At 40.9% G+C, this 23,622-nt stretch overlaps 1 protein-coding gene across 4 annotated transcripts in view; it reads left to right on the plus strand.

The window, feature by feature from the left end:
- The window catches only part of LOC308062348 (uncharacterized protein), a 53,377-nt gene extending 30,555 nt beyond the window's left edge, over positions 1 to 22,822 (plus strand). The window contains exons 2-3 of one of the 4 annotated variants that reach the window (XM_080383711.1): positions 1 to 15,107; positions 16,238 to 22,822. The exon at positions 1 to 15,107 is cut by the window's left edge and continues 10,249 nt beyond it. In XM_080383711.1, coding sequence (XP_080239837.1) covers positions 20,716 to 21,753 — 1,038 coding nt within the window. In that variant the 5' untranslated portion in view covers positions 1 to 15,107; positions 16,238 to 20,715 and the 3' untranslated portion in view covers positions 21,754 to 22,822. The other 3 variants (XM_080383709.1, XM_080383710.1, XM_080383712.1) reach the window with 3 other exon arrangements.
- The last annotated feature ends 800 nt before the right edge of the window (positions 22,823 to 23,622 follow it).

Raw genomic sequence — 23,622 nt, forward strand, 5'->3', positions numbered from 1 at the left:
ATCTAATTTAAGAACAGCGCTGTCAAATTCTCAGCAGTATCAAAGTGAAGAATACCTTGATAAAAACAGTTATATGTGTCCCCACCTTTTACAAGCTTTGCTTCATCATGCAAATAAATACTCTTGGAAAATTAATTAATTGAGGTGGACCCCCCTTGCCCTTGTTTTTTTGACATATAAAGATCATGTAACAAGAAGTGTGCCTGTTTCAGGCTGGTTGATGATTTTTCATTGGATGATGGCTATTTGTACCTCTGCACAGTCCAATTAGACACCCTCTCTAGAAACATCTTACAGTAGAAAGTCCAGAATCATTAGACTGATTTCATTGAAATGTACTGGTTTATGAATAAGTAATACAGACATTGTCTTTGATTCTAAAGCTAGACACAAATCAGGAGGTTAGTGCTTTCACGGACATGAAACTAATGTGTTCCTAGAACTTGTGGGATGACGGTTGGTGTCATTTGATGTGAACTGGGGGCAAGGTTACGTGTTGAGGCAAGTAATGTGGTTTCAGACCAAAATTTCCATTCCCTAGAGGTATATTTTGTCTGCATTTCATCAGGGCAAACTCTTGCATCTGCAGAAGGCCTTAGCAATTATACTGATACCCCACATACCATCAGAGTGCTACAGTCCAGGTGCATACCAACAAATAAAGGCAGTGAATGCTGACACTTTAAACCACTTAAGGGTACATATAGTTGCTCCTCATGTTTCATAAGTGCTGTAGAATTTACTGAGAAGTAAAACCACTTTAACGAATAAACAAATATTAAATACAAAGATTGGAAACTAATTAGAAAATTAGAGACAATACTGTTAATAAAAAGATGGAGCACAGTATTAAATAGGATGCCAAATAGCTGTACATCATTACTAATCAGTTTTACATCAAATTATGAGCTCTACTTCAACCATTTCATAGAAATCTATGAATCAAAGCCAAAAAAGGCCTGAGTTCTTGGGCTTTTCGCTGTTTGTGTAACTGTTACTTATTTGTCATTCAGGGTCGATTCCCCACATAGGAGGTCACTCGCCATGAATCATGCTGCTTGAAAAGCGGCTGAAAGATGGATGAGGCCACGTCACAGCACTGTGCTGAGGGCAGTCTGCTGAGAGAAGGACTGATATGCACAGGGCAGGAGCAGAGGGAGGCCATGGAGCCGTGAAGCCACCTCCTGAGCTATGGTAGCTCCAGAACCTTCCTCTTCATCCAAAGCAGATGCTGGAAAGGACACTAGGAAAGAAACACTGACACTCTTCAAAGTTAACTGTGAGTGTGGGATCTACATTGTATGGGGTCATTTACCCATTATTATGTATCTGCTTGTCCAACAAAGAAACTGCCTGTTGGCAACAGTTCTCATACTGCAGAGGAAAGAGGAAATAGCAGGAGACAACATCTTGGTGAGAGCAGTGACAAAGGTAAGGGGAAAAGTTTGCAAACCTATGTAAGTTTTATTAAAATGTTGAGCACTGTAGTTTTTACTGACTCAGCAGATATGGTTGGGCACTTCGTACAACTGAGACCATTAATTTAAGAACCAGCTTTAGAATGATTTTGAAAAAATATTGGAAATGTTGGGTTAAATATCAAGAATTTATGAAGCATTTTGTACAGATAGTAATATAGCCTATTGCCACTGAGCTCTTTCAGTTTAGTCAACAGATACATAATGAACAACACACTACAGGAAACATAGATTCTATTTTTATTTTCTGTTTTGGTTTTCCTGTCTTACTATTCTGTTAGTAGATAATTTAGTGATATTATATACTTTTGTAAACACAGAACCAGATTCCACTCAAATACACACCTGTACCCCTATTCAGCAAAAAAACTTTAATTCTTACCTTCTGGCTTTCTGTGAGATTTTTTTTAGTCTGTCATGTTTCCTTTCCCTATTGTTACTACAGACTCCATGGGGTACTATAAGTGAAGATTCACCAGAATTCTCCATTGTAAGATTTTCCTTTTGTGCTAGCTTTTGTCCTGGTGGGAGATAAACCATCTCCTTCACATTTTCTGCAACACAGATGGGTATGGGCAACATTCTTCCACTACTGAGTCATTAATCAAAAGAATCTATTTTTCCACTTTTTAGTGGCCTCCCTTTTTCAAAATTTTGTCTGTCATTGAGTAGACTGTTGAATACTTTCTATTTATATAAGCCCAACCTTTTCCTAAACCAGCTTGAATTGATTAGTTTAGTGTCAATATTCTCTAAATCATGCTGGGTTTCTACACTGTTAATAAAATACGGACACTTCCTGCCTCCATGGGACATTGGAAGATGAAAATGGGCAAAATGTAATGCAGCAACAAAGAGTACCATGCACCATGATTTCTTCCAGATATGGTATTTTGATAAGATTTAAATTTTTTCCTTGATCGTTCAAGTACTGCAAAATATTTGTGAGTTTCAAAAATCCAGTCAGTATCTGTGAAATAGATACAGCACCATTCCTCATTCTTTCAGGCAGTTCCTAAAGGATATGTTGCGGGACACCATCTGGTGGATAAATGTAGTTAAAGCAAATATTTATATTTGCAAACAAGTTCTTTTTGTCCTATTAAGTTCATATTTGCTAGGATACCTTACAGTTTCCCTAGCCTTATCTAGTCTCACACTAAAGGAAGGTTAGAAATACTGTTCTGATGAAGATCCTTCACAAGTGTGGCCTTTAAGTAACTCAGACTGTGAAAGACCTTTGTGCTTAAAGTTCTACTTGAATGTTGATGACACCTATGGCTGCATTTCACCATTATCATTTTTGCATGTGCTTCTGAAGTATTTATCGTGCTTTTATTCACATCACAAAGCAATCTGAAAGCATAGAAATTAGGTTGCTTTTGGATGAGATCAAACTAGAAGATATGCTCCAAAAGCAGACCTAATGCTCTCCAGCCACAGGACCAGGCTAGAAATACCCCTAAATAAAACTTGCTGAGATGTGTGGTGTGGTTGTTAAGTTCTCGGCACTCTTTCATGCCACAAATCCTTTCCCATTAGCCTGTGCTTCTTATTAATGTAGACATTATTCTTGTGGCTTACCTGAACCTACCTGCAGAGCAGAGACTACTTAGATGGGCTTTGTGAATCTGACTGGAAAGGTCAGTCCATCCAGCAAAGTGAACTTCAAAATGGAAACACAGATGGGGCAGGCTCCTGTATGCTGGAAAATTTGTTACATGCATCTAAGGTATGTAACGTAGTAGCTAAGTAAAAAGCTCTGCATCAAAACTTTTTGCCTGAGTCAAAGAGTCCAGATCAATTAATTTTCAGAACAATTTTTTTTCTTGGTGTGGTAGGATGAATGTTTTGAGAGATTTCCTTAGAAGCAGGCTATTCTACTGAATTTCTTAGCATTTTGAATACAGCATTTCTGGTGTGTGTTATATATTTGCTTGAAAAATGCATTGTCTGCTACTTTTGTATTTCTCATGAAGCATGAAGATAGACAGGGTGTCTTTTTAAAAATTAAAACAAAATGGAGACAGACAATCACATCTGTGGATAATTATAGCTGATGTGCTGAAAATTTGTAGATCTTTTCTGATCTTTTGACATCCTCAACAAAACTTCACGCAATCATCCTCTTTTTATGCCAACAAAATGAGTTTTATAGCCTGGACTTTTCTACATCGTAAGTGTAAAAATAAAGGAGTGTGTTGGGAAATGTTATGGGCACCACTATATTTCTAACAAACTATAATACCTTGTTGCATGCTGGCTTCTAGGTTAAGTCTGGCCGTAAGTTTGTAAGCACAAGCAACCATGTAGTACTTTCACCTTCTATGGTACAATATAGAATCTTAAAATGTACAAGCTGTATATTTAAAACGAAGTAACCACAAAGTCTTGCAATTCAGAAAGCAGCAGTATTCCTGTAAAGAGAGGACATAATTTACTGAAATTGTTTTTACAAGGCACACCCAGTTTTGAGTTTTATGAGGCCAAGACAAGTAACACTGATTTCTTAAGTTATTTTAGCAACAAACAACTATTCGAGCTTTACATTCACTTTTAAGATTAGTAGTAATGCCTATCAGATTGATGTTTGCATTTAAATAGAGCTCTTACTTTTATTTTAAGAATGTAAGAAAGGCTTTACTGGGTCAGACCAACGGTCTATTCAGCCCCGTTTTCTGTCTCCAGTAGTAGCAATATGAGAGGCTGTTCATAGAGAATAAACAAGCCCAGCTCTTTTCAGAGGTCCATTCCTTTTTCACTTCCTATGACACACCATTGTTGTGTTAGGGATGTCAGAGGTACATCCCTACCCTATGGCAATGTTGTCCATCTCTTTGTATAATCCCTTTTTGAACCTGTTGACATAGTTTGCCTCTACAATCTCATGTGACAGTGAGTGCCAGAAGTCCACTACTTTGTCTTTAAAGAAATTCTTTGGTTTATCTGTTTTAAGCTGATGTTCTGTTATTTTTATTAAGTTCTCTTATTACACCTTATTACAGAACTATAAGTTCTGCCTTCACCTTATCCACTACTTTCATGACTTCACAGCCCTTCACTGCTTTTCTTCCAGCCTTCTCCTTTCACTGCTGAAAATGCTGAACCTTTTTAGTCCATTCGTCTCATAAGATAGCTGCTCAATCCCTTATTAATTTAAGCTGCCCTTAGAGCTACATGTTGCTACACAGAATGCCAAAATATTTTTTTAAATGTTTGAGATTTTCTCAGCAAATTCTGGGATCCAACTGCTACACTGATGAAAAGCAAACTGAAGGTTTCCATATTACCCATCTGACAGTTGCTTTTCTAGTAGGAAGGTTACTTTTCCTTACTGCTTATTTCTAATGGTTCAAAAAATTAATTCTGGAGAATATAGTTTGATTTTCCTCCTTACTAATTCCAACTTACTATTTTTTATATACATATATATGTTAGTTAACTTCAAATTCAAAATTTTGAGGAGTACCTTATTTTTGCAAAAGCAGGCCAACGTGTTTAGCTGTGCTTCAGTAATACTTACGCTTCCCTCTAATGTGTTATTTGGTTATTCTTTTAATGCATTTATCTATCTACAGCTCTTTTAATTACGTTAGGCTCTTCTGGAATGTCTTTTAAGTTTTCCTCAAAGACTCTGAATCACATATGTTCATTGCCTTCTCTGACAGTCAGTATTTTTCCTGCTCTAGCAACTTAGGCTCAACAGTGGTTTTGAAAACTTTCCTTTTCACTTTCATTTGAGGGGTGTTTTATTCCACCTCATAGGTCAGAGGTTTAATTTTGCATTAGTAACAAGTATTATGTGCAAGTATAGAAGCTTATGGCCACAGGTAGCTATCTTCTTTTCTTCCAGGAGAAAAATACAAGCATTGTGCTGACTGTTACTGATTGATAGAACACAAAGGCCTCATTCATTCTCATTTCAAGGTCATCACTATGTGATCTTCTTTGAACAACTTGCAGATAAGCATCGAGAAGTCCTCATGAATAACAATGACTAAGCTGTCAAGACAGTAATAGTATGATTGAAGAGAGCATCCTCTAAATGCAACCTATTCTAAGGAACGTGGAGAAAACTTCTATGCCTCACAGTTGTGACAAAATGGGATGTGCCATTTTTAATGTAATGGATTACTGACTGGAATCAAGTCTTAAACAAATGGCTTACTTAGCCAAGCAGAGAGGAGTTTTGACATTTTGAATAAAGCAGAGCGATGTGCAGGAAGCTCAGAGATTATACCTTTCTCTGGCTCCTTTGTTCCTCTGTGGGAGGCCCACTGTACAGCATTCAAGGAAATTCCTTGATGCTGTGGAGTTTCATATGAACTGATTGACAGGATACACAGTTTGGCATAATTAGAACCATAGAATCATAGAATCATTTGGGTTGGAAAAGACTTTTAAGGTCATCAAGTCCAACCATTAACCCAGGACTGCCGAGTCCACCACTAAACCATGACTCTAAGCACCACATCTACATGGTTTTTGAACACCTCCAGAGATGGTGATTCCACCGCTTCCATGGACAGCCTGTTCCAGTGCTTGACAACCCTTTCAGAGAAGGAATTTTTCCTAATATGCAATCTAAACCTCCCCTGGTGTAACTTGAGACTGTTTCCTCTTGTCCTGTCACTAGTTATCTGGAGAGGAGACCAACACCCACCTCGCTACAACCTCCCTTCAGGCAGCTGTAGAGTGATAAGGTCTCTCCTGACCCTCCTTTTCTCCAAGCTAAACATTCCCAGTTCCCTCCGCTGCCCCTCATAAGGCTTGTTCTCCAGACCCTTCACCAGCCTCGTTGCCCTTCTCTGGACACGCTTCAGCACCTCAGTGTCTTTCTTGTAGTGAGGGGCCCAACACTGAACCCAGTATTTGAGGTACGGCCTCACCAGTGCCGAGTACAGGGGGATGATCACTGCCCTAGCCCTGCTGGCCATTTCTGATACAAGCCAGGATGCTGTTGGCCTTCTTGGCCACCTGGGCACGCCCAGGTCCTTTTCTGCCAGGCAGCTTTCCAGCCACTCTTGCCCAAGCCTGTAGCACTGTGTGGTGGTGTTGTGACTAAAGTGCTGAACCCGGCACTTCTCCTTGTTGAAACTCATACCATTCGCCTTGGCCCATTTATCCATCCTGTCCAGATCCCTCTGTAGATCCTTCTTGCCCTCAAGCAGATCAGTGTGCCCCTGCAACTTGGTGTCACCTGCAAACTGACTGAGGGTGCGCTCGATCCCCTTGTCCGGATCATTGATAAAGACATCAAACAGGACTGGCCCCAGTACCGAGCCGTGGGGAACACCGCTTGTGACCAGCTGCCAGCTGGGTTGAGCTCCATTCACCACCGCTCTCTGGGCTCGGCCACCCAGCCAGCTTTTTACTCAGCAAAGAGTACACCTGTCCGAGCCCTGAGCAGCCAGTTTCTCCAGGAGAATGCTGTGGGAAACGGTGTAAAAATCTTTACTACCAGACAACATCCACAGTCTTTCTCCATTCACTAAGCATGTCATCCTGTGACAGAAGGAGATCAGGTTCATCAAACAGGACCTGCCTTTCATAAACCCCTGCTGACTGGGCCTGATCCCCCAGCTGTCCTGCACAAGCTATGTGATCACACTCAGGATGATCTGCTCCATAACCTTCCTCGTCACCGAGGTGAGGCTGACAGGCCTGTAGTTTCTGGATCCTCCTTTCTGCCCTTCCTGTAGATGGGCATCACATTGGCTAACCTCCAGTCTTCTGGGACGTCCCCCCTTAGCCAGGGCTTCTGACAAATGTTGGAGAGTGTCTTGGCGAGCTCTTCTGCTTCTTCGGGTGGGTCCCATCTGGCCCCACAGATTTGTGCATGTCTAAGTGGAGCAGCAGGTCACTAACCATTTCCTCCTGGACTATGGAGGCTTCATTCTGCTCCTCTTGCCAGACCTCCAGCTCAGGATGCTGAGTATCCTGGAGGTAACTGCTCTGACTATTAAAGACTGAGGCAAAGGAGGCATTAAGTACCTCAGCCTTTTCCTCATCCTTTGTGGCAATGTTCTCCTCTGCATCCAATAAAGGATGGGGATTATCTTTGGTCCTCCTTTTATTTCTAATCTATTTGTAAAACATTTTTTGTTATCTTTTATGGCAGTGGCCTGCTTGAGTTCTAGCTGGGCTTTCACCTTTCTAATTTTCTCCCTGCATAAGCTAACGACATCCTTATAGTAGAGTGGAACATTTTGTCTGCCTCTTCATCCTGGTTGGGTGGTCTTCCCACCAGGATATCGACCTTGTTGCACGCCCCCCCCCCCCCCCCAATCCTTACTCATAAACATTCGACCTTGTTGTTACCCTCATTAAGCTCTAGACCATCAAAACACTCCCTAACATACAGGGCTATCCTACCACCTCTTCTTCCTTGCCTGTCCCTTCGGAAGAGTTGATAGCCATCCATTGCAGCACCCCAGTCATACGAGTAATGGCATCATGTTTCTGTGACTGGGACTATGTCAGTCTTCCTACTGCATGACAGCTTCCAGATCCTCCTGTTTGTTGCCTGTGCTTCAGGCCTTGGCATGGATGCACTTCAGTTGTGCTGTTGATCTCACCTCCAACACTGGCATGCCACCCCCAGGCTCATCTCTAGCAAGCCTGGTTTTATCCCCTTCCCCCTTGGAATCTAGTTTAAAGCTCTCTCAGGAAGCCCTGCTAACTCCTGACCTAGAACACTTTTCCTGCTTTGAGACAGGTGAACCCCATCTGCTGCCAGCAGACCTGCTGCTGTGTAAACTGACCCATGCTCAGTTTCACGCACCACTGTTCCCTGCACCTGGCAGGATAGAAGAAAACACTACTTGAGCTCCTGATCCCTCAACCGGTTGCCCCAAGTCCTTGAGGTCACTCTTAATTGCTTCTTGTTTTGACTTCATCACTGACCACTGAAAAACCAGTAATGGACAATAGAGGGCCGTACCAGACAAGAGTTTTATAGTAACGTGCCCCACAGAGGCAGCAGACTTCCCTTTGGGTTGGGCCCAGTCAGTGTATGAGGCCCTCTGTTCCTCTCAGCGTGGAGTTGCCAGTGACAACCACCCTTCATTTTTTTTAGCAGAGGCAGTCACGATGCATGGGGTTGACTGACTTAGCCTAGGCAAATCCTCCAACCTGGACAGCCATTCATCCAGATCATCATTTTCCTGGCCCTCAAGTTCCAAAGCCTCATTGTCTATTCCTGATCAGGATTACAAATAGCAGGGGTGGCAAAGATCCAAACTGACCTATACTGGTGGAATAATTCAAGTAATTATTCAGGCAACCGTCCTGCAAACACATTTAGTCCTTTACATTCACGTGGAGTTCAAAATGCTGCAAAAATCTCATGGTATGCAGCCCAATTGTGAGTTCCCTGCTGGACACATTGGTTAATAACATGTTGAGGTACCACATGAGACTGAGAAAAGAAGATATGTACAACAGGGTTCTAAAAAGTGATAAACTGGGTTTATTCACTGCCTAGATAAACTTCATAGAAGTAGGATGCATGTGTGAAAATTGGATGGTAAGGATTCCCATGCCCAGCACAACTAGGAATGTCATGTATACTAATTAAGCAAACAGAAACAAGAAAATAGTTTGTGTATATTTTTGAGGTGCATACAATTCACAATAGAACAGGTTTCCAGTCCGTGCCAGATAAGCCTAGCCAAAAAGGATAATTCATTGGTTTTATGCACCATTGCACAGTGTCTAAAGGCATTCATAATCTATGGTTGATTGCATTTTTAATACTCCCAAAATGAATACAATCTCCTCTCTGTTGAACAAGATCATAATATTTATATTGACAATTAGAACTTTGAATAATACATAGTCCCATCACATCTTTTCTATAAAATTAAGACTCTTTTAAGTCTGAAATTAAAAACAGATTGCACAGTTCAAATAGTTAGGATTTTGTCAGCGTTCTTCAATTAAAATTGCTTATTTGTGCAAGTTGTGTCTTTGTCATATGAATATGAGAATACATTCTCACAGTACGGACTTGGATTCAATTCAACTTCCAGTTTTTCTTGTTCTTATAGTAAGCTATCTGCGCTCTCAAAATGAGATAGAAAGGAAGTTCTTGGTTTGTGAGGCTGAGAGAATAAAACTACATTCCCATTTAAATATTGTTTGTCTCAAAAGTTAGTCTTAAATACGGAGATGTCTTTCAAGTGACAAATTCACTTTGACAAAGCATAGGCTGAAGGAGAATATGTTGGCTCTCTGGGAAACATCCCACTTTTCAGCCAAAATTTGGAATGAAAAGTTATTTCAGAATTTCTCATGGAACATGAAACAGTCACTATATTCTGTGGGTGTCCCAGTCAAGCAAGAATGTAGGATCACTTTTAACATACCCATTTTCAGGCACTTCATAAAATTCTTCTCAGACTCAAACTTCACTGCATGCATTTGAGTATTTTAAAAGTTTTTAAAACTGTTTATTAAGATGTCTTTAAATCCACTTTCTTCCCCCGCCCCACCCCACCCCCCCCCCCCCTTTTAATTACAGGGAGCCCTACTATTTGGGCATAGATTTGAGTGCGTGCCAGTAGATCTTGATTTTATTTCCATCACTGCCACTCTGGGCTTTTAGAATTCTGTGCTTTGAATTCTCCATGAGTATAACATGGATAAAAATAATTTCCTTGGTATAAAGCTTCAGGATGTATTGATAAAAGCATCTCTTCACACAAACTAATGAGATTAATTTTGGTTGCTGGGCTTACAAAAAAAGCTGTAAGGTATCTAGATATCCTAGAACAATTCTGAGACCTAAAGTGATTGATCTTTCTTTAAGGGAACAGTTTAACAACCTTTCACCTGCATGGAAGGCAAACAGGCAGTCCCAGTCCCAAGTGAAGACAGCACCTGCCACACTCATCTTTTTTTAAGGGAAGTTTTTGTTATCAACAAAACTTAAGGGGAAAAAAAATACAAAAAAAGCTAAGTGGAATAGCCTCACCATTGCAGTATATCCAGTGGACCAGCAGTTACATTTTACTCATGGAAGGCTTAGACTGAAATTCTTGCTGCAAATCTGGCAGAGGAGTGATTTGGGGCCTTTTGTACTCTTTGGATTTGGGGCATAGAAAATCTCAGAAGAAAGTGCACACAGAAAGATAGATGCAACTGGCATGTTCTGCTGATACTGGACAGTCTGTGGGACAAGGGGAGTCCATTTGAGTACAGTGCCCCTGCCCAAAATTTACCTGTGAATGTTTCTTTCATTCTTTACTGGCAGAAGAAAGGGGCACTGGGCTGCTTTGGGCACCTAACTCCCATTTTCTGTTACCTAGCTTAGTTTACAGCCTGCCCTGCAAATTGATTTCAATTAATCCTCTCCCAGACACCTAATTTTTCTAGGGCATTGAGCATGTCAGGTTCACTGAAAATTCTGAATTTCTGTGAGAGGGTTTCCAGGAGTCACCAATAGTAACTTTTATAATTCATGTCTCCCTTTTAAATCTAGATAAAGGTCTGCTTGTGAGTGTTAGATAAAAAGGAAATAATCTTTCCTCCGTGAAGAATGCCACTGAAGCGAGGCATTGCTTTCTCCTATTTTCACACAGTTACATTTCATAATGGGATTGTTAAGATGAGGCACTTACTTCTTTATTTCTGACCTTGCCTTTATGTGTCTACGATTCCACAACTTAATTTTATTCTTTCTTCTTGTCCGCTGTTCCTCCACTATCCTTGTGGCACGAAATGGCACGGGCTATACAACATAAGTGATACTGGATTGCTGATGTAAATGCATCTACTGAGAGTCAAAGTATAATGAGAAGCCGCACAATTAAGAACTTTAAAGACCAACAGTGAAGCCCTGAAGGCACTCAGAGCACTGAGGGTAGAGGTGTTGCACTGTGTTGTTAGGAGGGCTGCAAAAGCACTTGTCCACACTGGCTGCTCTGTGAGGACCATGAGGTCTGACTGACTTGCTGATGTGACTGAGGATGCTTTGTGGTTACAGAACACTATTTTGGAATTTTACTGTGGGATGGGATGTCTCATGTACCGGTTCCAAATAATCATTTGTATAATTTTTGAAGTTCTGTGAGAATTCTGCAGAACTGCTTTCTACCTCTGTTGAAGCTATTTCTGAAACATGAATTGGGACATCTTTGGTTCTTTAAGGCAGTTTGGGAGAAGATCAGAGAAAACTTTCAGGATGTGCTGTTTAATTTTAGCAAACAAATTGTATGCCAAAGCTGTTTATGTGTGTGGTTAGCACAGTAAATGTGTGTGTTTGTGGGGAGGGGTGTTCGGGGTGTGTGGGGAACAACCCAGGAAGCCAGTTGCACGGAATGGTAGTTTAGCTTGTTCTTATTTGTGGTGGGGCTTTTTTTTCTAGCGATTATTTGGGAAAAAACAGTATTTAACTACAATCCCATCTACTCCAGAGTTAAATATTCAGCACTGCTTACTAGTAATCTAGCATTAGCGTTAAACCAAATAAGATTTACTGGCAGTTATTAATGTTCCGATACTACATGTTTCAGACCGTTCTAGGAGTTACTGTGTAAAAAGATTGCAGATACATACCCCACTCCCGTAAATTCCCAACAATGCACTGGCAGACACAGGAAATCCTGTAGAAAACTATCCCTGTGCACACTAGGCAGTATTTTATTCCTGGCCCTACAGAATGCACCTTGAATACTGTGTTCCACCTCAAATACTGTGTTTAGTTTTGGGCCCCTCACTTCAAGGAAGAATTACGGTGCTGGAGCGTATCCAGAGAAGGGCAATGAAGCTGGTGAAGGGTCTGGAGCACAAGTCTTACGAAGAGTAGCTGAGGGAACTGGTGGTGTTTAGTCTGGAGAAAAGGAGACTCAGGAGAGACCTTAACACTCTCTACAACTACTTGAAAGGAGGCTGTAGTGAGGCGGGGGTCAGTCTCCTCTCCCTGGTAACAAGACATAGGACAAGAGGAAGCAGCCTCAAGTTGCACCAGTGAGGGTTTACATTGTGTATGACGCAAAATTTCTTCACTGAAAGGGTGGTCAAGCCTTGAAACAGGCTACCCAGGGAAGCAGTGAAGTCACCATCGCTGAAGGTATTTAAAAGCCTTGTAGATTTGATGCTTAGGGACATGGCTTAGCAGTGGACTTGGCAGTGTTAGCTTAATGGTTGGAACTGATCATCTTAAAGGTCTTTTCCAACCTAAATGATTCTATGATAGTATTTTAATCAAGGCATTTACATATATAAAGTGTAGTTTCAGAAAAGGTGTAAATTTTTTGTTCTCTTTCAAACTGAAACCAAGGAATAGATTTAGAAGCTATTTGGACTTCTAGAGTTACAAGCAAGTGTCTAATATTGCCTTCCAAAATGCTTAGCATTCATAAATCAGTTTTCTTAGTCAATCAGATTGCTAAACATCAATTTTTAGGATTTTCTTAAAAAATCACTAGAACTGCACTTTGTCCTAGAGCATGAGAGACTGCAGTACTGGAATTTTTTTCGAGAGAACCCTAATTTTATCCCAAGCTACTGTATTTTTTGCTTTGGGGATATTGGTTACTAAGGCTGAAGAATGAATACAATCTGTTGAAGCTGGGTTCACAGTTTCACCTTCTTTTTCCCACTTTGGCATATTCACAGTTCAGATACAGTTCTGAAACAGGGTGTAAAAACTATATTCCTGGACATAAAGAATGAATTAGAAAATAACAAAAACTAGAGGATTTTCAGAGGACAGATGTTTGTTACTTTCTGAAAATCTAAAAAATTAAAGTGCATCACATTGGGAAGCAAAACTGTGGAAATAGTGATGGATAGTTTTGCATTCATTTCATGGAATATATGTTCTTTGTTTAAATTTAAAAAGTTGGGGAAACCAAAGACTGAAGTTAATCTTCTAGATAAACTAATTTCTTCTTGATTATGTGGACTAGTTTAACCAGGGTGGTTTTAATGTATCACACATAGATAAACTGAATCAACACTAAAATTACAGCATCCCACCTTAAATTTAATCTATGATTTTTTGTTTTAACCAGGGAAAAGAATTTTGAGACAGAATAATTTGAAGGCAAATAAACCCCAGCTGTATTATGAACTGTCTGACAAAATGGTAACGGTCCTGGAAAATAGAATTACAATAAGCAAGACAATTACTACTAAAAGACAGTAAGGAAACCAAGAAATAACTAGAAGGCATCCACTCCATTTTGCAAAAGTATTTCAAAATTCTGAACTATGTCCTTGTTGAACAGAATATTTTAAACATTTATGTGAAATGCTTTTTTCAAAGTAGTATTTTTTAAATCCCTACATTCTGCTTTTACAATTCTCCTTTCCATTCTGATGTCACGTAAGTTTCCTGGATCACTAAAACTTCCTAAAAATTTTGGGCTTTAGCAAAACAGTATATTTGAATAATATTTCTTAGGTGAAAATCTTATCACCTTGAATGAGTTAAAATAACAAAAGTCAATGCTATGTATGTATGTGTGTGTGAGATTAGAGGGGGGTTTTATCACATTGGACATACACCTTTTAATGGAAAGTTATTCCTACTTATCAATAAGCAGACATGCAAAACGGAGAGCTTCCTTGTATCAATAACTGTTAACTAACAGCAAATCTTCTGTTCCCTCAAGGCAAACAATCAGGTGTACCTCTGACACCTGCAGCTACTGGAAACATTTGTCTAAGAAGTAATCAAACTAGTGGGAACCTGGGGAAATATAAATATAGTAAATGAATTGAAAATACGTCAGCTGGTACTGAGAGATTGTACAGTCATGAAGTACTACTCTTTGCTAATAAAACCCACCTAGAACTCACCAAATGTTAGCTCACTGTGGTATTGGAGCAATTATCAAATGTTTAGAAGAGAAGAAAACTGTATTGTGGATTGAAGCAGTCTTTATACACCCAACTATATGAAGGTAGACAGCTCTCTAAGATGACAATTCCTTTTAAGGTCTGCTGGTACACTTTAAAAAACACATCTATTAGTTTTTTAAAAACAGATATTCCTTTAGAAGTGGAAGTGGGCTTTACGCAGATGTGATTTTATAACTGTACATGTCTTTTTAAAAAGAAATCACAAACTATGCCTGACAGGGATAAAAGCCAAATTCTCAAAGGTACTATTGTACCTAGAAGTCCAAGTAGTTGTCTAAAAGCTTTTTATAATTCATGTAGTTTGAGTAATTCCTCTGCATTTGACAGTTCCAGAAAGTCTGTATTGGATTCACATTGTGCTCTGCTACAATGACTATTACTTGGTTTGAATTCCCTACCTCTTTTACAAACATATTCTCAAGTATTTTTCTCCCTCATACAGTTTTGTGAACTTGAAGATGTATCTTTGTTAGTCATGCGCCTAAATAATGCCAATATATATTGGTACACATAGCATTCTTCTGCATAGCACTGTGGGAAAAAGGAGAATATGGGTATAAGAAAACTTTAATCTAAATTTATTGAACTCTTTCTACCTGACAGTGAAATCATCATGCCTACCAGCTGTAGAGAAACCTCTAAAGTCAATCACAACAACATAGTTTGTGAGAATCCTGCAGTTCTTGAAGCTGTTCTTCAAGTACCTTCTCCAGCCCTTCATCAATGTTACCTGCTCCCTTTTTCTCAAACATGAAGGTAAGAATGAAGGAACAGATTCAGAAACAGTGGTGAAACACAATTGTGCTATTTTCATTCTGCTGCTAATTGGTAATATAACAAATTTGGGAATGTGATTATAGAAACATAAGAGGAGAATAGTGGACTTGATCTAGGTCCATTCCAGGCCTAGATCCTATTTTCTGTGCAGGACAGTACTGTAATGGTGGCTTTTGCCACGTACACAGATTCAAGAGACAACTGAGAATTAATCACTTCATCACCTTTGAAACACTGCTACAGTGCCCAGATGTCATTTGATCCTAACTCTTACTAACTTCAGCTCCTTTTTAGTACCTTTAGCTTAGGTACGGTACTGAGTACATGGTAGTAAATAGAGAGTAAGAATAGTAGTAGTAACATAGTGTAGAATTAATTCATTCACACAGCTTAGGTCAGTAGAGCTTTGACAGACTGAACAGAAGTTACAGGATGCCAAAATACTGAATCAGTGAGACAGGTGAGTCAGGATTTTTCCCAAGACAGAAGGCATGAAGAAACAATTTCAGTGCCAGGTAATTTATCCCATATTTAGATTAAAATGCATGATCGGTATTATCTAAATTAAGACTTTTTGTGTGATTAAGATTTTAAGAGCTCTGGTATTGTGATTGCACTCCTTTTCCCTTGAATCAATGTACATGCAAGTTCTTACATGTATAAACTCAAAGTCTTTTTCAGACTGTAGTTTTGTATTTGCATATAATCATTTGCATGCATTTCATATTACGGTGTGAATTCACCACAGGATATGTATTTGCCATGTTTTATCTTCATGGCATTAACTGAACAATTAAGTTATTGCACTTTTTGTTGTTGTTGGAGTGCCTATGCACTCTGAACAAGGTCTCTAAACCCTCACGGTTCCACAGAGTGTTTAGGGGCCAGCAATGGCTACAGACATTCCAATACCCAAAGTAATTAATTTAAAGCTGCTTTTGTGCACCTCTGCATGGCACAGTCTTGCACCATGTAAACACAGCCTCATTGCCAACATATTAAGAACACAGAATACTAGAATTTTATATCTGAAAATTACTTTGGCAGCCATCACAATGAAGAAATTATTTGAAAATGAAAAATTAAGGGATTTTTTTCAACATCCGCAGGTTATGAAACCAGACCAGTGACAAAGTATCCTCTGAATTAACAGGCACACTGCCATCAGACACCAGTAAGAACAGTATCGACTTCTGCAAGTGGGGAGCTCTGCAGACATTGTCCTTTTAGAAACAGTTACTAGTTAAAGGCTAAGGCGGTTGATTTTGTAAGGAAACAGTATTTAAAGTTCTAAACATGCACAATATACTTTTATAAAAATACCAACAGTGCTAGTAACTTGATTTCAGGGACTGAGTACAGCAGTTTTATTTATGTGACTAACAGCAACACTTTTATAATAATTTCTCTACTAAAATATCTTCCCATGAAGCCTCAGGCTTTCCAAGCTTGCACATTATAGACAACCAAAAACTCCAATTATCATGTTCTGGTAAGTATGTGTGATCATAGCAATGGAAATTTTAGACAGATATAGATAGATAGATAGATACATAGATAGATACAAACCCAAACCATTGGGGAAGTGCACATACATCATCTTGAAATACTAGGATGTAAATTTTCTGAGACTAGAGTAACAGGATCATTTGACGTAATGTTGTTTACACACCCATAAAAGAGCTACAGCGGACAAGAATTTCTTTTCTGACTGTTGATCAAACTTGGAAGCTGAAGTGCAGGAACACTCCAGCACGCAAACGGCCAGTGAACAGTTACAAGCTGATTATGTTGAAATGCATGATACATCCAAATTGTGCTGACAGAAACATAATATTGATCATTTATGCATTTGTTGGAACTTTTCTCCATCAGGCCTGTCACATTTGTGGTGATGGTGGTCTTTATTCTCCAGGGTAGTATTCAGATATCAAGTCAGACTGAAGCTGGATTCAAGGGAGCTAGTTCATCCATATGATGCAGTCTGCTGGGACTGTTTTGCCTTCTTCCCTTACACTTACCATTGTGTAAAATATATTAATTTATATTACACATAATACTAGAAAAACTAAATAATTCAAATATTTTGTTTCCTAGGCAGTAGTCTAACCATTCAAGTAAATCACTAGCTTCAGCCTGAAAATAATCTGAACTGTTTAAATATAGGATCAAGCTTATATTAGTTACTGGGGGGAAAATATCTCCCAAAATTCTGCTCCTGAACTCGTTAAGGTCACTAGGACATTGTCAGTGCCATCAGCAAGATTAATAGTCTGAGCGAGAGCAGTGATTCAAATGCCTGAATGCTTTAGACAGCGTGGAGTATTGGAAACATCTGCACAGGGCTTGCAGCTACTGGACCTACGGGAGACCTGCACTCTTGTGGAGCAATAGCTGGAATGCAGGTGGGATATCCTGCTGATCTTTCCCCAGGCTTCTGGGTTTCACCTGATAAACACTGATAAAATATTTCCGGTAACAAGAAGAAAAAAGGAAATATGCATTTATCTACAATATTTTGCATTTACTTCACTTCTTTCCAAGTGAAATTTATTTACAACCTGAAAAGCAAGTTAATTGTGCTCATTTCTATGTAGCATTAGCAAAACACAGGCAATTTTAAAACTGTCCCGGATAATTCTCTTTTTTTTGATGGATGTTCTGTAAGTATGCAGAACTGTACAAACATGTGAGATGGAAAAATAGTTCCATAGTAGGATCTGTGTTCTTTGGGGGGTTAGACTAGATGACCTCCAGAGATCACTTCCAACACAAATTAGTTGATTCTATAAAATGAAGATGAGTTTTTAAAAATACCTTTTGTGAAAAAGCCATACAGCAGAGTACCTTTGATGATAAGAATTTAATTATAAAAGATAGTAAAGAATTGTGCAAGCACCATTCTGTTACGGTACCCATTTCTTAAAAAAAGTGATAAGTACAATCTTACTATTTTATTTTTCATTGTTAAATATTTTTTCTTTTTACACTAAATAAATATGCTGTAAAAATGCAGGCCCAGCCAGGTAGATACACTGAAACACACTCAACATTAAATCAGGGGTCAATAAGACTACAAAGGTGAGACTAATATGGAAGTAGTTTAAATTATTTGTATGAAAAAGAAAATAATTTTAATTAAAATATTTGGGACATTGCATGAAACAAAAATCTTACTAGTATAATATATGTAGAAATTGAGACCTTCAAAACTGCAATTTGTAGAAATTATACAGGACTCGAAAAGCAGAAATCGAATATAAACGCTGAAATATAAAGAACAGAGTTCTAATATTGTAGGCAAAGAACAACTGAATTTTGAAGATTATAAACTTTGATGACTAAAAATACCACGTATTAGACATTACTTTTAGCATGTTGCATCTTTCACAGCTATTGAACAACAAAAAGCCATTGTGTTATCAATTTTTCAGTGAAGCCCTACTGAAATCATTGGGAAGTCAAAAAAAACAAAAAAAATTGGCAAAATTATTCAGTCCATCACCTAATTGTTGCCAAAGTGTCACTTGCTAGACTGTGATAAAGTCTTCCCACCATATTTTCCCAAGAGAGGATGGAGAATGTGGGCCATTGGACTAGAAAGCACCCAAGCCACTATACAGGGACTCAGGGATGGGGACAGAGACAGGTTACATTTTAAACCAGGTTTAATCTGAACTTTACTATCCAAAGAAAACTCATGCTTCTATAACGTGGTCTCTAAAGTGATACAGTGATGACCCCCTCTACCCATGGCGTGCAGTAGGAGCATGGAAATACTCAAATGCACTATGAGGCTTCTGAGGTACCTTAGGGAATAGGTGTTCCTCTGTGGGTCAGATGAACTCCTTAGGCATTTCAGTCCTGGGGGTTTACAAAATGAATAATCTCCTGTTCTGTCCTACCACCTTTGTCAGTAAAAACAGAACATCTGTGCTTTCCCCTGTTTTTATGTTGTTATCACATACTGTAAGATCATGTCTTGTTGCAACTGTGTATCCATGTATAATAAGCAAATTAAGTATTTTTAGCACAGAAGTATAATGAGGACTTTTTGGAAAACATATATAGAAAGCAAATAATTATTCTGAATATCCCAAAGGACAAGTGAGCACTTATTCATTTATGCACAGCAATCCAGGAAGAGGATTAAATAGGTGATAGGCTATGTATTTTGGAAAAGGACAATACTTAGTCAGTGTAAAACACGGTGATAGTTCAGTCTGAGTACAAAAATGCTCATTTTCTGCCAAAGTTCCTTTAAACTGAGTGGGCATTTTAAGTGTCTATGGGCAGATGCAGAAAGAAAAAGAGATTAATGTCACGGAATTTTACACAGTTTCTACTGAGGCATCCAGACGAAGTCTGTAGCTACCAGTTATTAACAGAAACAAGTACCTCGAAAAACCAAAACATATCAAACCAAACATCAACCCACGTACGTCACACCTCTGCACTGCAATGCAACCAATTATCTTCTGGAGGTTCTCTCTCCCCAGCTTTAGATTACTGAATTTGCTTGTCATATCATGCTAATGGGACTAGTTGAGAAGACAACTTTATTATTAAAGTTGACTTTTTCTTTAACAAACACCTCTCCTTTCACAATTCCGAAATGGTAGCTTTATCTCGTTGACTGAAAACAGAGTGCCCTAATGTAAAATAAAAAAATGCAGATCTGTGTACCAGTTTCTTCTTCTCCAGTACATTTCCTCTTTTTATGTTTTTTAATACCCTACAGATATTTTTAGAAGCTAAAATAAGTGATTAAAGACATTTCTACTGTCAGTTTTATACTTTTAAGATGTCTAGCCTGTCTCATTTCAGGTTTCTATTTGTTTAAAGCTAACTAGCTGAAATGGAAGCCACCCACACAATTTTTCCATGAAAATTAGGTATTTGCAATATAATACTTGTACTGTAGTTCTATTCCTCCATCATACACACTACATCTAGTTTCAGTGGTCTGAACAAGCAAAGGCATGCACATAATTAATTCCATGAGGGACAGCTTATTCATATATTTGCACACACAACTCTTGTTCTTTGTATATCAGTTACACATAATTTACAATGACTATTTCTGCCAACTTGCGTACTCTGTGTAAATTAAATTCTAAATAAAGCTCCAAGTTTTCAGACATATTTTTGCTGTAGCTTGATCAAACATTTTCTATTGTCCTACATGCATATAAGTGTGCACACACGCATGCACACAAAATTGCTTTTTCTGTTTTTCAGCTTGCGCCACGCAGTAAAATTTTTATAAAAATAACAACATGGCAACAGTTGCTTGCACATGTGGATGTCATAAACATTTTGTGTTACTTTACAACCAAACTCCATTAAACGCACTGTCACAGCTGCAGGCCCGTCCCAGGAGCCAGCACGGGAGACACGCTCTCAGGCACCAAGGTGATTCCTAAGTTGCAGATATCTAAGTATATGGTGTAGATTGGTTGTAAAACTCACAAGTGTTTTCTTTGTGTCATATAGACATACATGCACATAGGATTTGTGCTTTTAAAAAAAAAATAACCCCAAAAAATCAAAACCAAACACCCCAGACCCCCAGACATACACAGGAATGTCGTTTAAAACAAAAAGGCAGCAGCACACTTTTCCAGGGTTGTGCACGGTAGGAGCCACGTGGCTTCCCAGCGGGAAAGCAGGTCTCTCCCCGTTTCCCCGGGCCGTCGCTGTCCCGGGGCCTGCCGCAGGGACACCGCGGCCCCCTCCCACCCCCGCAGCCCGCCATCGGCCTCCTTCCCCCCGCACGGAGCCCCGTCTCGATGAACGTCCAGGCCCGGGCTGCCCGGCAGAGGCTCAGGCTCCCATCCGGGGTCGAAGCGGTGGCACCGTTTCTAACGGGGCGCTGGGACAGTGCCGCCCCCTCCCCGCCAGGCCGGGCCGGGCCGCTCCCCGTCACCCCCGCGAGGCGCTAAAATGGCGGCGGCCGCCCGCGCCGGTGGCAGGTGAGCGCAGCGGCGGCCTCTCCCCTCGCCCCGCCGCGCCCCGCCCGGAACGGCCGCCCCTGCGCGGCCCCTCGCAGCCCGCTCGCCCCCGCAGCGCCCCCGGCCCGGCCCCACAGGCGGGCGGCGCCGGGCTCGCCCCCTCGCCGTGCGGGGCCGGGGGCGCGGAGGCGAGGCGAGGGCTGGCTGGCGCGCACCGAGCGAAGGCGTGCCTGGCGGCGGGGCTGCCCTCCCCCGCTCGGCCGGGCAGCCCGGCGCGGTCCCGCCACCCTCTGTTCGCCCCGGGGCGGCAGCGGGCGGCTCGGCTCCTCCGGGAGAGCCGGCCCCGGCATCTGCGCCACAGCCTGCCCCTGGGGAGCGCCCGGCCGGGAGGAGCCGCACGCCTGAGCGCTGCGGGAGCGGCCGCTGTGGCGGGGGGGCTGGCTGGGAGGGGCGGCCCCAGCGTGTGGAGAGGGCGAGGGCTGGGGCAGCGGAGGGGGGGGGGCTACAAGCCGTGGGGCACGGCCTTGGCGGCTGGCGAAGGCAGTATCCGAGATGCCGGCCCTCTGAAGCAGCTGTCCGATCCCCATCCGTACGCCTGCCGGCCTTCGGCACTCCCAGGGGCAGATGTTGACACGCTTGGAGTTGGCGGACAGCTGCTCTTCTCTAGATAGCGCTTGTTTCACCTGCAGATTTTATCTGTGTAGAAAGAAAGACACGGCCATTTGTCCCAGCTCCCCCCGCCCCTGCCTGACAGCTGCGGTCAGGCTGTGGGCCGGCGAGTTCCTGGGCAAATGGCCACTGGCCCAACACCAGCTCTGCGGAACAAGCGGCTGCGAGCGCCTTTGCTTCTGCTGTTCAGGAGGTGCCGCGGGCCCGGCACACCCGCCGCAGTCACTGCGTGTATGTGCAATGCGCCCAGGATGCGCTGGAGTGGTTGTGCAGCCAGCACAGGCCGCTCCAGATATGCCCATCCAAGTCCCGGTTTTGTGTTTTCAACAATAGTGATCTTAATGATGTAGGGCATAACAACACATGCAGTAAAAACATATTTTTTTCTGATCGATAATTTTATCAGCTGCTAGAAAACCCAGGTCCATAATCCTTACGTTACTAGGATTCATTGCTCTAGCAAATCATATAGCACATCAGTAATATCCTCTGAAAAAACAAAATTGTGTCTGTATTTTTCAACATGAAATGAACAAGCAGAGTTTTCTGGATGCATGATTTAAAACATCATGTGCATAAAGTTGCATAAAATAAAGTTGCGACTGCATTGCAAGGTAAGCAGTTTTCTTGATCCCCTGTGCTGGGTTGGCTGACCTGAGTGAGAAGCCCACCCTCCAGTCAACGTAACATTACTTTTTCACTTTGTGTCTATGAACTGTGATTCTCCACAGAAAAGATGATTAGTGTAAGTGTAACATAATCGTTGGAGGATTTTTATCAATTTAAAATAGAGTCTTTTAATTCAGTATCTCTTTAACTCTTTTAGACTTATGTTATAGTTTGCCAGGTGCTGTGATATATTAATTCTGGTGTGCATATTAATTTAGACACTGAATATGCATATTTTATAATGTAACCTAAAATTATGCAGTATATTCTGCTGACTGTCAGGCCATTAAAAAATGGCTGAAGATGTGTGCTTTAAGAGGAATGTGGATGTCTTAGCATTGTATCCAGCTGGACAGTTAAGTGAAGTGTGTTTCTCAGTTTGGCTTTTAGTAAAAGTAAAGCACACAGTAAATGGTAACCTGTCATAGTACTTTCTGTATCAGATGTTCCCTGAACATCATTTGTATGTGAAATGTCAGTAAATCATATTTATACCTAGTCCATACATGTTGTGAAGGAAGAAATGGTGAAGATATACTGACATACGCAGCAGAGCTGTACTCGCAGTAAGCAGTTAACTGCCTCAGCCCTAGATACACAATCCTTCTCGGCAACCCAGAATTGCTTGAGGGTCTTTAAGTTCACAGAGTTGTGCGTGAACTTCTACCACAGGGAGCAGAGGAGTGAGGCTTAATGGGCTGATCTCTGCCTGTTCTAACTGGCTCGTACGGCTGGGTGGAAAGAGTATCAAGAAGGCAAACGAAAAAACACAGGACCTGCCCAGTCTAAGAACTGCCAAATTTCTGACCTCCCTGAAGAAATCTGTTATTGCAACAGTAAAACTCAGTGGTAGCACCTTTGAAATTACCTGCATCTCTACTACTGAGAATGGAGGGCAGGGCAACATGAAGTGAGTACAGGAGCACTTGTTTGGGGCTGGCAGTACTGATCAGAGAACTGATCTCCGAGAGCTTTGTGAAACAGCTTAAGATGTAGGGCAGATGTGGAGAAGAAACCATGCGAAGTGAAGGAAGGCAAAGCTTTCATGAACCTGTGGGTGTTCTAGGTTGATAGAAGTGTATGTTGTAGGATGAACATGCTGAGAGGCTACCATAGAAAGATGGATACATGACAGGGCATACTTCAAAGTTTTTGGAAAGCGTACTTTGAATTTCTGGCCAGGGCATCATTCCAAGTGTTGC

This window comes from Falco punctatus (assembly GCF_963210335.1).
Source record: "Falco punctatus genome assembly, chromosome: 4".
NCBI classification, from domain to species: Eukaryota; Metazoa; Chordata; class Aves; order Falconiformes; family Falconidae; genus Falco; species Falco punctatus.